This window comes from Ornithorhynchus anatinus, chromosome X5 (assembly GCF_004115215.2).
Source record: "Ornithorhynchus anatinus isolate Pmale09 chromosome X5, mOrnAna1.pri.v4, whole genome shotgun sequence".
Taxonomy (NCBI): domain Eukaryota; kingdom Metazoa; phylum Chordata; class Mammalia; order Monotremata; family Ornithorhynchidae; genus Ornithorhynchus; species Ornithorhynchus anatinus.
This window is the reverse complement of record NC_041753.1, coordinates 16,383,854-16,398,426: the sequence shown is the minus strand read 5'-3', so window position 1 is coordinate 16,398,426 and position 14,573 is coordinate 16,383,854. Positions and strand designations below refer to the sequence as shown.

Here is a 14,573-nt window from a genome sequence, read left to right as displayed (position 1 = left end):
TGGGGCCTTTCTGGACCAGGGTCGTCTGCTTTGACCTCACCAAAGCATTTAGAGGTTATCCTGTTTATTTCACAGCAGTTGCTTTTTGCAAGTCCTTTTTTCATGTGTGGAAAAACTATTCTGAGCTGCCAGTGCTGGAACTGATCAGTTCTGGTTCAAGGCTGATTGGTTCCTGAAGCCTAAAAAATGCAAACAGAGCATTCAGCCTCTTCAGAGTTCTCTATTCAAATGCTCTGGTGAGCCTGTCGGGGACAAAGCTTTCCCAGGAGCTCTTCCCCTCCCCCATACAGGGCACTGAGTCTAAGCTGTACATCTGCAAGCTATTTTCAAATTACCACTGGAGCATTATTAGGATTGGACACTAAAACTAACAAAAGACTACATTTTAGGGAATTTCAACCAATTAATACAGTGGACTCTAAAATCCTCTGTGGTTTTCTGCCTGCTATTGGAATGAGACTCTGATGCTTATAGTAAATCACAGATCAATATGCTTCAAAGCTGGCAAACTTATTTTCAGTGAAGTAATAAATACCATTTTTATGAACTCATACTGTTAAACAGATTGGAATGAAACCCTGATGAAAATTCCACCCAGGTCCAACGTGGAATTCAGTCATCATAACCAAATGCCCTGCACGAGGCATGGAAAAAAGATTTCTTTGGGGCCCTTTGACAGAGAAACATAGCAATACAGACTTCGGTATGAACTTCTGGAGGACAGAAGAGGAAATAAAAACAAGAATTCAGGCCTCCCCAGAGCCTAGCAAATTCTCTGGTTCCTAGCTGAGTGGTCAAGATTATACATCATTCATCATGATCACATGGAAAGAAGTGAGGAACTTACCTTTCACAAGCCCGGACTGTCCATGCGGCAATTATCCATAATGAGATACTAAAAACCAAGAGTACAGTTCCTGGACATATAGTCATTAAAGTCTTCATAACAAAACGGGTATTGAAGTTTATCTTATTAAGTGCCCCAATGCTTCTCGAGGAGGCATCGGTGAAAAGTTTGCTATGCAAAAGCATAACTCTGGCAATAAGATAGAGTCTTAGGAACATGGGTATAGACAAAATAATATCCACATCAGCAGTGGTTGTGGATGGAGCATAGGAGAAGGCGAGACGGGCTGTCCATGTGAATGTATAGTTCCCAGGGATGGGATGGATAGCACACACCAGAATTTCCAAGCAGATGAAGAAAATACGCTCATAAGTCATGGCTATTCTCCAGTCATCTGCTCCATTGTCCACCATGAACAACTGAAAAAATAAAGTAGAAAATCAACTTCAGTATGGCACGAATGTTCTACAAGTGATAGTGCAGACTTCTCAATATGCATTTGGGGAAAGCTAAGATAATGTTTTTTAATTACACTGCCTAAATGTGTGCTTTTAGAAAATCATCACCTTGTCCTTAGGAAATAAGACATATAAATTGAAAATATACTATTTTCACTCTTCCTACTGCAGCCCCAGTGAAATCGATTTCTAGTGCATCACCTCACCTCTCACCTAGTTGAAGAATGCCAGAGTTCACACAAAAACCACAGAGAACTAAACATAAGTGAGCCCAACCTACCAAGAGCAACATCAGCCATTGTGTGAAATGAGATTGGCTCCAGAGATAAACATTTGATTCTAGGATAGGAAATTGGCTTCCTCTCCCCTCTTTTGCCTCTGCCTCCCCTCTTCTACTAGATTTACTTGTCTGCTTCCTGTGAGATGCATATGGCCCACCTGTTTCTTATCTTTCCTGACCTGAGACCACCTGCTCTGAATCTGCTTTAGTTACTCCATCCTCAGGAATGAAAGGGGACTTTGGGAGGCTTGTGAATGTGCCTCATTTCAAATAATCTACACCCCCGAATATCTTTGTGTTTTTATAGGTGTTTTTCCTGTTCAAAAAGCTCACATTCAAAGCAAAAAACAAAAAAAAGTTCAACAGCTTACAAAAAAACAACAAATCTTTTCAATGCTACAGGGAAGAATGGCCACGTTGTCCTATTCCTATATCACTCCCACAAATACCATTTTGTGGAATATTTTGGTTTGTCATCTTGATTCTAACTAAGGAGAGTTCTTTAAGGAGGAAAATCCCAACTCTAAGTTAATGGAAGAGGAATCCAGCCTCACAAAGAGTAGTCTACATCACAAACTGGTTGGATAATCAAGAGGCTGTGCCATTCTAGATAAGGTAAACAAAAATGCATTCTGATGAGCATCACCCTCTTCTGTACTGCATAAGTAGCAAAAATAGTCTTAGCAGTCAAAGACGATGCTCCTTGTTGGCCTTAAATACGTAGGACTATAAAACCCATTTTAGGGGTGGAGAAGTGGGGGGTGGCCCAGGCCCACCACTTTTCAGAAACCAAGATTAAGAAAAATCTGATGACAGACAGGACCCCAAGAATTAAGGAGTCTCTTGCTCAGTTCAAGATGGTTTAAGGAGCAAATCTACTGCTCCAGCAAGTGCTCCTGCTTTTCATATTCCCACTCTCTGCATCAGAACCCATCCTGGTCTTAACCCTGTGATCTGCTCAGGCTGCCAAACCTCTAATGCTTGCCCTTTCTGTAGTGCAGTGTAAAGAAGAGATCAGATTGTGGCTTTCAGTATTAGGCACAGATAGTCTGTTATCTCTGATCACTATGAGCAGAAGTTCTCAATCAATCGTATTTATTGAGTGCTTACTGTTTGCAGGGCACTGTACTAAATGCTTGGGACAGTACAGTATAATAGAGTTGATAGACACTTTCCCTGCCCACAGTGAGCTTACAGTCTATAGGGGGAGACAGACATTAATATAAATAAATTACAGATATGTACATATTGCTGTGGGACTGAGTCAGGGGAGGGGAGTGTGAATAAAGGGAACAAATCAGGGAGACGCAGAAGAGAGTGGGAGAAGAGGAAATGAGGGCTTAGTCAGGGAAGGCCTCTTGGAAGAGATGTGCCTTCAATAAGGCTTTAAAGCTGGAAGAGTAATTATCTAATTGTTTCAAGTTTGGCCACTTCCTCTTGTGCTCAAAACTCGCCACTGTTGGATCTCCTCAAGTTCAATGTACAGTCTAAAGGGCAACGATGGAGGGGGGGAAAAAGCAAAACAGTCATTTCCAATCTGGCCCCAGAGCTGAAACAAACTGGCAGTGATGTTGCCACTGAATACCCAAATGCTCAGCAAGCAAATGATATAACATTTAACTGGTCCAACCATTTATGCGTTTTAATGATGCCTTTCATTCATGGCTCTCAGATGCACTCTGGACCCAACTGTCCAATTGAAAAAATGGTCCCCAGCACTACCTAGCCCAAAGTCACCAAGTGGGTCAAAGACAGCCATGAGGAAGATTTCAAATCCAACACTAACACTTTCAGGGATCCCCGTCACCACAAAGAGCCTCTGGAGACTGAGGATGCACACAAGCTCTTAAGGATTCATGAGGAAAACAGCCTTCTAAAAGGTGGGACAGTGAAAGCTAGCATTTCAACAACTGTTTTGACCACGTAACACAAATCTCCATAGTGAAGGCGTGAAGAAGAGGTGACACTATAAGTGAAATCTACCTAATTTCCTATCCGCTTCCTTATAAAAACCACATCTCTAAACTTAAGTAGCACTGCCAAGAGCTAACTCCCAAAAGACTTATCACTGGCTACCGTAGATAGCACTGGCATGGTGGTTACAGTGTTTCTTTTTCTATTTCTTCTTATGACAGGTCAATAAGAACAATACTCGGTAAGGAAGATAGGATGCCAGCACTCACTCAGAGACTGGTCTTCTAATCAAAATGAAAGATAGATTTGACTCCACAGAAATTACATGAGATGTGTTATATAAAGAGATGGACATTAGGTTTCGAGTATATCCTGGAGAGAGAATTCTGAAATGCATTCAATCATCACAACCCTGTTACATTCTATTTGAATTCTGGAGGTAGGTGGCAGAAGTTTTAAGAATTCTATTGAATTGTACTCTCCCAAGTGCTTAGTGCAGTGTTCTGCATATAGTAAATAGTACATACCATTGATTGATTGATTGATAGCAGAAAGATTTGGGGGAAGAGGCTATGAGTGTAGTGACCCAGCCCAATCTAGTGAACTACAACAGTCAGTGCTAAACTGACCAACTGACCCTCTGAAGTGTTTCAGCATGAATTCCATGAGTCAATCAGAATCTACCTCCAGAAATCAAAAGGGCTACAGCACAAGTTTGCCCTATTGTTCTTCTCAACAAAATCAACCCCGAATCGTTTAGTCCTTGAATTAAGACACCATTTGAAATCTAAAATATTCCTTAAGGATCTGAATTGGAAATCCTTTGGGTTTTTGGTATTAAAAAGTCAGTTTCAAGTAAACAAAAGACCAGAGTATCCACCATATAAAATCAGAAGTGAATCTTAACTATGTACTGTCTTCCTCGGTGCCAAAGTCACTCCCTGGTAAAAACAGGTTCTTGGGAAAGCGCATAATTCACTCCCAACACTAAGGGGACAGTTATTTCCCTGATTCCTTGCTTGACCACCATTTACCTACATCCCTTTCTAGAGTCCTGAACAAGATAAATACCTGAGTCTGGTCCAAAGGCGTCATAAGATCTATGGGGTGGGAATTCAAGGCAGTGGGTCTGGGAAACCAAGGGCCTTAGGAAGAAAACTAAAATTTGAACAAAATCAACAAGGGCTATGGAAAAAATAGTTCACTAGCTGGGCTTAGCCTTTCAACCATCCACTAGCTTCCTGGAGGTGGTTGGGATGACTACAGCTCTATTTCTCTGAACAGGCCCAATCTTACCTGATCTCAAAAATTAAGCAAGTCTGGTTAGGTTTTATGTCAATCTTCAACTTGGATTGAAAGCTTCCAGGGGGCAGGGACTAAATCATGATTCTTCTCCAGGGTGCCTAGTAGAGTCCTTGGCCCAGAGGCACCCAATAAATACTTGTTGATGGTGCTGATGAAGGCATAAGATAGAAAGGATGCAAACTACCTTCTCTTCTTTGATTATTTCCTTAGTAAGTTTTAAGGCTATCAAGGGGGATTTAGAAAAGAAGAGGAAGCAAATGGAGAGAAATTGGGGAAGGGTGGAGAAGCAGTGTTTCCTAATGGTTAGAGCACAGGCCTGGAAGTCAGAAGTGCCTGGGTTCTAATCCCGGCTATGCCACTTGTCTGTACTTTGACCCTGGCCAAATCACTTAACTTCTTGGTGTCTCAGTTACCTCAACTGAAAAATGGGGATTACGACTGTGAGCCTCATGTAGGACAGGGAGTGTGTACAACCTGATTAATTTGCATCTGTATGGATTGGGGTTAGTGCACCTGATGGAGGAGGTGACAGATGTAAATTACAGGCTCGGGGAACCTCAGATCTTTTATAACAATTATAATTATGGCATTTATTAAGTATTTACTATGTGCCAAGCAATGTACGAAGCATTGGGGTAGATACAAGACAATCTGGTTGGATACAGTCCCACTCCCACATGGGCTCTATTGTCTCTATTTGTTGCTGAATTGTACTTTCCAAGTGCTTAGTACAGTGCTCTGCCCACAGTAAGTGCTCAATAAATACAAATGATTGATTGATGAGAAACTGAGGCTCAGAGAAGTTAAATGACATGCCAAGGTCACACAACAGGCCACTGACAGAGCTGGAACTCAAACTCAAGAGTCTTGAGTCTCAGACCTGTGCTCTTTCTACTCGATCATGCTGCTTTATGAGCAAAAGTCCAAGCTTTGAAAACCAAATATACATTAGGCACTCAGAATCCTTCCCTGCTCTAAACAGGCAAAAGAGACAGCAGTCTCCACAATTTGCTTACATGACCCACATCAAAGAGAGATGTACACACGCTGATGTCACACTTCCACTCAAATGCCATATGTAAGCACCAACAATATCTGCCTGATTTCCACCCTGGTGAGCCCAGCTAGGGGTCTATCTCACAGTTTCACAGAGCAGGGAAGCAATCTGTCCTAACTCTCTTCACTTGGTAAACAAAGGATTCTCTGGCTGAGGCTCACCATGTAGTATGTGGTTGGTCAAAAAGAAGCAGAGCAAGACTCCAGGCTGGACTTCCTAGGCTGCAAACCCCTCTAGATTGGAAGCTCATTAGGATCAGGGAACGTGTCTGCTAATTCTGTTGTATTGTACTCTCCCAAGTGCTTAGTACAGTGCTCTGCCCAAAGTATGCACTCAGTAAATACCACTGAACATTCTTCTTTAACTGACGTTTCCCCTCGTCCTTTTCACTGCTTGGTAGAAGGTAGCGGTCAATGAGCCATTCATCCAAAGACCATTACTAAGTGCTCCCAATTCAGCTTGCCAGAATTGCTTTAGAGGCTTTTATAAACCTGGCCCAAGGAGCAAAATTCCCTTGGCTAAATATTTTAGCAAACTTTCCCACCCCTTCTGCCAGTGTGCCAAGACTGGATCTGTTTTTGGAGGAGGAAGATGGTAAAACCTAACTACTCAGTCCATTCGGATGTGGAGAAAGATGGGGAAAGACAGAAATGAAAATCTGCATGGCTGCTCAGTTCAGGAAGAGATCTAGTAAAGGAGTTAACTAGCCCACTGAAAAATACCACTGATCGACTGATTAGCTCCTGCTGTCATTTCACTATTCCAACTGAGGCTATACGCAACTGAACAATCATAACACAACTTGAACAGGCAGGAATGTTAGAGAAACCCTGCTGGGAAAAAAGGTCTGGGCTCATGACTCGGGATTTGAACAGTGCTTTAGTGCTTAGAACAGTGCTTGGCACATAGTAAGTGCTTAAGAAAATACCATCATTATTATTATAAGGAACTGGGGCCCTAAGGAGCTAGATATTTAGAGGCCCAGCTGTAGAGAAAGGAAAGTCACTGGCCAAACTACATTGACATTTCCCTTCTCCCATTTCAAGAAGTTGATGGGAGGATCAGGAGGGGTTAACACTTTGGTGTGGAGGCCAAAAGAATGACTTTCTGATACTCTCCTCAAGAGCAGTGAAACAGCTCTATCTCTCCACACTCCAGTCACTCAATCACATTCATCCTGACACTGGAGAAGCTGACTTCTCATGTAACAGGCTGTCAACATCAGCAGGCTGAGTGGGGAGAGAGCTTCAGAAGAAACCTGCCCATTGCCATCTGAACCAGATATACCAATATCACTTTCTAGGAGTATCCCAGAGAGGGAGGGAACCCCCATCCAAGACACCAATGGGACAACATCGTGGACAGCGTGGAGAAGCAGTGGGGCTTAGTGGATAGAGCATGGGCCTGGGAGTCAGAAGGACCTGGTTTCCAAACCTAGCTCTGCCGTAAGCCTGCTGTGTAATCTTGGCCAAGTCGCTTCACTTCTCTGGGCCTCAGTTTCCTCAACTGAAAAAAGGGGATTAAGAGTGTGAGCCCCATGTGGACAGGGACTGTGTCCAACCTGACTAATTTGTATCTACTTAGAACAGTACTTGGGACATAGAATATGCTTAACAAGTACCATAATTATTATTATAATTATTATCTCTTCTTGAAGTAGTTAGTACAATCAGGATAGTGATTATTAATAATAATGATAATTGATAATGATATTCATTAAGCACCTACTATGCACCAGGCACTGTACTAAGCACTGGGGTGGATACAAGCAAATCAAGTTGGACACAGTCCCTGTCCCATATGGGACTCACATTGTCAACCCCCTTTTTATAGATGAGGTAACTGAGGCAAGGAGAAGTCAGATGATTTGCCCAAAGTCACACAGCAGACAAGTGGCAGAACCGGGATTAGAACCCATGACCTTCTTACTCCCAGGCCTGTGCTCTATCCACTATGCCATGCTGCTTCTCAATAGCTGATAAAGGGCATGCAGAGTTCTGGACAACTCAACTTCAGGGCTCGGTTGTAGGGGATGGGAGAGGTGGAAGTGGAGAACAGCTTAAGAGAACTATTTGTCAATGGCCTGTAAACTCCCCAACCCCCTTGACTGAGCTCATGAGCTGTTGGTTCCTGCGTCCAATTGTCCCATGATTCTGCCAATGAAGCAGGTGGGGTGTGCCCCCCTAAATCATGGGGCCTGGAGCATGTGTTCCCATTTTCCCTGCTCTATGAATGAACTAAGCTATACTGCCATCCCCTCAGCATAAAAGGAAATCCTTCCTCTGACAATCTTTCTGTATTTGCAAACCTAGCACCCCTCACAAAGCCCTGGCTGAGGAGTCTGGAGAGGAGGTTGGAGAGTTTGGAGAAGCAGCAGTTCTTGGCCAATCTCTGAGCCTCCCCTTAGTCTCTCTTCTACAACCACCCACTTTTGAGGTTTCTGAGACCCACAGAGCCTAACCACAACCCAAGTCTGCCAAGACTGAAAATTCAGAGTCTAGGCCAGTCTGATCCACCAAATGGAGCCCTAAGAATGGAGACTAGCCCTCTCCCAAGCCTGTGTGGTCCCAGGCCTCTTCTGGGAAGTTTCACCAAGTCTGTGAGGTGTTTTGGGGCATGAGCAGGTGTTATCCACACTCCCACTGCTCCAGCTCCTTCAGCTGGTAGGATGATGACCCTGAGCTCAGCTTGGCTTGGGAACCTGTGAGATTTCCATTGTCCTCACTGGGCTGCAGGGTGAGTCAGAGTAGCTCTCTCCCACTTTGGAGAACACCATTCCCCACCCTTGCTTGCTTATCACCAGAGTCTTCAGTGCCTCAGCATGCTCCCCCTACAACACCAGCTTTCCTTACAGATAAAAGACATTTGTTATTTTCACCCCTAGACACCAGGAGGAGACCTAGTATTTCACTTTGTACCAATCAAGAATGGGATGTGTCTGAGGGAAAAAAAATTATCTCCCTGTGTCCTCATCCTTGCCTCGGGATTTTGACGCCTTTCCTGATCGGCTCGTTGGTCCTTTAACACTGCCACCAAGACAGTGAAGGGGATCTGAGTCTTTTGAGAAACATGATCCACATTTCAGAAACAAAAAGCAAATCAAAACCATTTCACAAAAATGAGGGTGGTTACCTGTGTTCCAAAATCACCTCTAAAACATTCCACAGCTCATAAAAAGTAATGTGGATAGAATGGCTTCTACTCCATTTGCCTGTCTGAGGAATGTCATAAAAGTCCTCCACCCACCACCTTCCATGTCACACATAAGCAAACAACAATTCCTGTTGTAACAGTTTGATTCCTGGACCATGTATCGAAGCAAATTCAAATCTGCCACATGGCTGTACAAGACAACCTGCCCTTCAGGAAGAAGAAATCTGATTTTTCTTTGCTTAATACCACCTCTTGCTTTTTCCCTTTATGGAATTTGACTCTGCATTAAATGGCCAATTTCCCAACTCAAACTCTAGGGCAGGAGGAGCAGTCTCCTCTCCCTACCTCTCTGATGTTCTCGTTTTATGAATCCGAAATTTTCTGGAGATCACCGCAAATCCTCAAAGCACTTGGGGACTAGAATTGGAACTTCAACCTCTTATTTAATCAACAATCACAAGGATAAAAAGCCTATAAACCATACTCACCCAGGTAACTAACTCCCTTTTGTCTTTGCCTTTGTCTTATGCTGTCGAGTCGTTTCCAACCCAAAGCAAAACCACGGACACATCTCTCCTTGAATGCCCCACTCTCCATCTGCAATCATTCTGGTAGTGTACTCATGGAGTTTTCTTGGTAAAAATACAGAAGTGGTTTACCATCGCCTCCTTCCACGCAGTAAACTTTAGTCTCAGCCCTCGACTCTTTCCCATGCCGCTGCTGCCCAGCATGGGTAAACTGTAGCAGATTGCCTTCCACTTGCTAGCCACTACCCAAGCTAGGAATGGAATGGTAGGCCTCTGCTTGACTCTCCCTCCCATAGCCGAGACTGGTAGAGTACTGGAAACACTCCAGGTGCAACCCTGAGAGTAGACCTAACTCCCTAGGGAAGGCAAATGTGCAAATGTCTGGAGCTCTGAGCAGGGAACACATTCAGTCCAGAACCTGGCCTGCCACAGGGTTGAAAAGGATAAAATAACACTAACCAAATTAAGAGGCAATTCAGAATCCTTTTTGTCTCCTTCACTGAATGACCAAAATGGGCAACACTGTTCTATAGAAAATTCTACATTGTTGTTTACTAAAATATGAGTACTGCATCTAGAACATATATACATATATATTCTCACCTACAAACATTAATTTTTAATGGTATTTGTTAAGTGCTTACTATGTGCCAAGCACTGTTCTGAGTACTGGGGTAGATACGAGGTAATCAGGCTAGTCACAGTCCCTGTCCCACATAGGACTCACAGTTTAGGTAGGAGGGAGTAGGATTTAATCCCCATTTTACAGATGAGGTAACTGAGGCCCAGAGGGGTATGTGACTTGCCCAAGGTCACACAGCTGACAGGTAGAGGAGCCAGGATTAGAACCCAGGTCTTCTGACTCTCAGGCCCGTGATCTTTCCATTAGGCCACATTGCTTCTCATTATTTCATCTTTTTAAATTCTGGAAACTCGGCTTCTCACTCTCAGAACTGACTACATAAAGGAAAGACTCATACCTAAGAACCTGGCTTTTTATATTATTTTTGAATAACTCCTGCCATACAAAACCAGGTTACAAAATGTCCAACCACCCAAGACAACAAATGCAACAGGCCTACACCTGCAACCTCCCCTCAGCCTCAGATAAACTTTCCTTCTCTTCTGCAGGGGGAAAAGCCAGGTATAGGGAGGAAGCAGAAGACCAAAAAGACAAAAGGAAAGCAAGAATCTTACCATGTTTGATACATGGTAAAAACAGGTGCCTAATTCATACCTTAAACAGAAATGGCTTCCATAGATGGATCTACAAAGCATGATTCTTTAAAAAATTATTTTTCAAAACAATCTCAGATCAAGTTAGTGTTTTTTAGATCACGGGGATCAGATCCCACAGGGCAGACTGCATTCCAGCCCCAAAGATTTACAGTTGTTTTCAATCAACATTTAGATGGTTTCCTTTAGGTACCAGCTTTTAAAAAGTCTACAAAAGCATGTATTCATTAAGTTTGCAGTTTGACACTGATAAATGAGAACAATTAGCAAGGCTCTCAAGCAAAGAGTTCTGGGAAAGAAAGGAAACCTAAATTCACCATCTTTTCAGGCCTAGTCTTCAAAATTTTGCAATGCAATACACAGGTAGATGTTTAAAATCAAACTTTAAACTACCAGAGACTTCAGCTACTTAAATTTAGTTTAAAATACTAAGACTTCGAATGACAGGGACTTATTCATGCTTTATATTATCTTTAACATGGGAAAGAATGCTGAAATGAGAAGTGACCCATAGTAAGTATCTAAAAAAACCAAGATGCTCTAATAAATCTTTTTTATCTTTTTTATGGTATTTGTTAAGTACTTACTATGTGCCAGGTACTGTTCTAACCACTGGGGTAGATACAAAGTAATCAGGGTTGGACGCAGTCCATGAACCACATGAATCTTACAGTCTTAATCCCCATTTTATAGATGAGGAAACTGAGGCACAGAGAAGTGAAGTGACTTGCCCAAAGTCACCCAGCAGACAAGTGGCAGAGGCAGGATTAGAACCCAGCTCTGACTCCCAAGGCCATATCTATCCACTAGGCCAAGCTGCTTATCTGAAGCCACCTAAATGGATTTAGGTTCCCAATGAAAAGTCATTGTCCAAGCAAGCATGAGGAAATACCAGTGATGTTGACATTTCAGAAGAGTAAAGCAGAACATATGAAACCATGCCTGTAACTTGTATTATATGATGCTTTGCATAGCAACATGTCCATACGGGCCATTAAGAAATCCAATTTAATTATGGAGAGGTAGAAAATCTTTAATTACATTCCAATTTTTAATAGAATGCAAAACCTGAAAATAAGTGGATGTTCATAGAGCACCAATCTATTCCCCTTATGAATCAATAGGATCTATTCAACAGTTCCAGCCTTTTGACACACAGATGACGCATGCCAGACTAAATGAACTAATATATATTTGATCCCTTAAAGCATCCAAAATATCAAGATCAACTGGGATTGGAGAACAGGAAAAACAATGTGGATAGACGTGCCAGTCTTTCATCAGGCCTAGCTTAATTTACATCACACCAAAATGGCAAATACATACTATAAATGCAACTGCGAAGCTACTTAGCACAAACCCATAGTAATGACAACTACATATTTATTACAGAGAGAGGCATACTCTCTAATATATATTTGATCCCTTAAAGCATCCAGAATATCAAGATCAACTCAGATTGGAGAACAGGAAAAACAATGTGGATAGACGTGCCAGTCTTTCATCAGGCCTAGCTTAACTTACATCACACCAAAATAGCAAATAAATACTATAAATGCAACTACCAAGCTACTTAGCACAAACCCATAGTAATGATAACTACATATTTATTACAGAGAGAGACATACTCTAGGGAGTATTCTTCCTCTTCATTAAACTTAAGGACTAAAAACAAAGCAGCTCCAAGCCATGGAGATCTGTCACGGAAGCCTGTTTCAAAATATTGCTGTCCTTCCACTTCTGAGCTGATATTCCAAATCCAACCATTTCTTGAGTTGATTTGCACCCACCCCTAATGCAGCTTTAGAAAGAAAAGTTTACATCTCAACAAATTTTGTTCCAAAATGGAGATACAACAAATGGCTGGCTATTTGCAATCATAGGACAGAAAAGGTAAAAGGTTGCAAATTCCTCCAATACACTGCCTTCATCAATAAAAATTGTCTTTTACTGTACTACCCCAGGCATGAAATACACCTTGGGTGCTCAATAAATACTACTGAATAAATGCTCCAGAAAAATTTTAAAACCATCACTGTATATATACACGTTCTTTCCCATGTGTATATATAAACATAAAGTGTTTCTCCAAATGGCTTGCCTTAATGGCAGAGTGGTAAGCCATTTTTCCAGAATACTCTTATTAGTCAATCCAGCATGGTAGCTTAGTGACGATACCATACAAAGCAAATTCACTTTTCATGGAGACACTCAACCAGGCTGATTATTTTCATATCATTTCAACCCCCATAGAGAATTAACGTGGGAAATAAATTAATCTCAGCTACAGAAATCTGCAATTTCTCCTTGCCCTTGTATTATTTACTGGTTACTTTAATGTCACCATTAGAATTTTCCAGGGACAAGGTCCTCTCTGGAAATGAGTCAGGCCCAAATGTCTTCCGCCTGCATAATGCATCAACTACCTGGACTGCACTTGTTTGTAAAGCAAGGTATAATTAAAACTGTTTTTTTACAATTAATCATTTGTATTTATCGAGTGCTTAGTGTGTGCAGTGCACCGTGCTAAGCATTTGAGAGAGTACAATATAAAAGAGTTGGTAGACATCTTCCCTGCCCACAATGAGCTTACAGTCTAAAGTGTTTTCTGGCTTAACAAATATAGAATACTGATAATAATAATAATAACAACAATTCTTCAAATCCTTGAAAATAACTAGAGGTGAAGTAAGGGGTAGGGATAAAGCTGGAGGTGGAACAACAGCTGTGCATTCCTTGGGATTCTAGAAGCAGCAAGTGATGCTTCCCCTGGGGCTGCATGGGGAAAATTCTGCTGAGGGTTTCTAAATCCACATGCAGGCTTACAGTTTGAGTCAGCAATGCCATGTGCTCCTAATAATGAAGGTGCACTTTTTACCGATCAATATTCCAAAAAACCTGCCTTATTTTCACAATTTGCAAGGAAAGGGTACTATGACTTGTAACATGCCACAGTTGTAAACACAGCTGTAAACCCAGTTTAGGCCTAAGGAAAAGCAACATATTTCTTGTCACTTGGACAGGATGTAGGACAAAAATAAAATTTACAGTACCCATCACTTTCTCCCTCTCCACGGTGCCCTGGGATTTGGTGTCACAGAGTTTCAGTATTCCAGGAACATTGCCATGATTATACTCAGTGCCCCCTGCTGATCACCTAATGAAAAATCACCAGACTGATGCTTTTTCCCTTGGGTTCCCCGTTATCAATCAATCAATTGATCGATCTTATTTGTTGAGCTCTTAGTCTATGTAGAGCACTATACTAAGCGCTTGGGAGAGTACAACAGAATTTGCAGACACGTTCCCTTAGGAGGCAAACTCCACAGATCACCTCTCAGGCAGCATACTCCAAATCCAATATGCCAATAAGTCTCTCCCCGTATCCCAGTTTAATGATGCTGCTGCTGCTGCTGGCCATCCTAAGAGTCATGAACACTTATTTACCTCAGTCACACAAATGAAAAGGTTGTTAGAACACCATTCTAGCCAGTGGGTGTGAGGGGAAGAATTGAATATATCAAAGGCAAGTCTGCCTCACAGATTTTTTTTTTTTGAAGCAGCTGCTGGTGGAAAGATGTCAAGGTTCAGACTTAAAGCTAGACAAGGTTTTTGGCCTTGATTTTGGAAAATATTTGAATAGAACAGGGGTACCAAATTTTCATTTTGAGCAGGGGGCCATCTTGGGGTGGAGTATTGAAGAGGCAGTATGGGGGAGGGGCATGGGGGGCTGCATAAAGAGGGGGAGAGGAGAAAAGAAGGAGGAGGAGACAGAGGTGGAAAATGATGAGAAAGA

General features: G+C 42.1%; 1 protein-coding gene and 1 non-coding gene across 2 annotated transcripts in view; both read right to left on the bottom strand.

The window, feature by feature from the left end:
* The window catches only part of KCNN2 (potassium calcium-activated channel subfamily N member 2), a 114,479-nt gene that overhangs the window by 85,621 nt on the left and 14,285 nt on the right, over positions 1 to 14,573 (bottom strand). Inside the window, exon 4 of the mRNA XM_029054937.2 lies at positions 848 to 1,266. Coding sequence (XP_028910770.1) covers positions 848 to 1,266 — 419 coding nt within the window. The remainder of the gene's footprint in view (positions 1 to 847; positions 1,267 to 14,573) is intronic.
* On the bottom strand, positions 9,751 to 9,887 carry LOC114808477. The gene has a single exon (XR_003756325.1). It is a non-coding gene; the product is annotated as a small nucleolar RNA SNORA7 (small nucleolar RNA).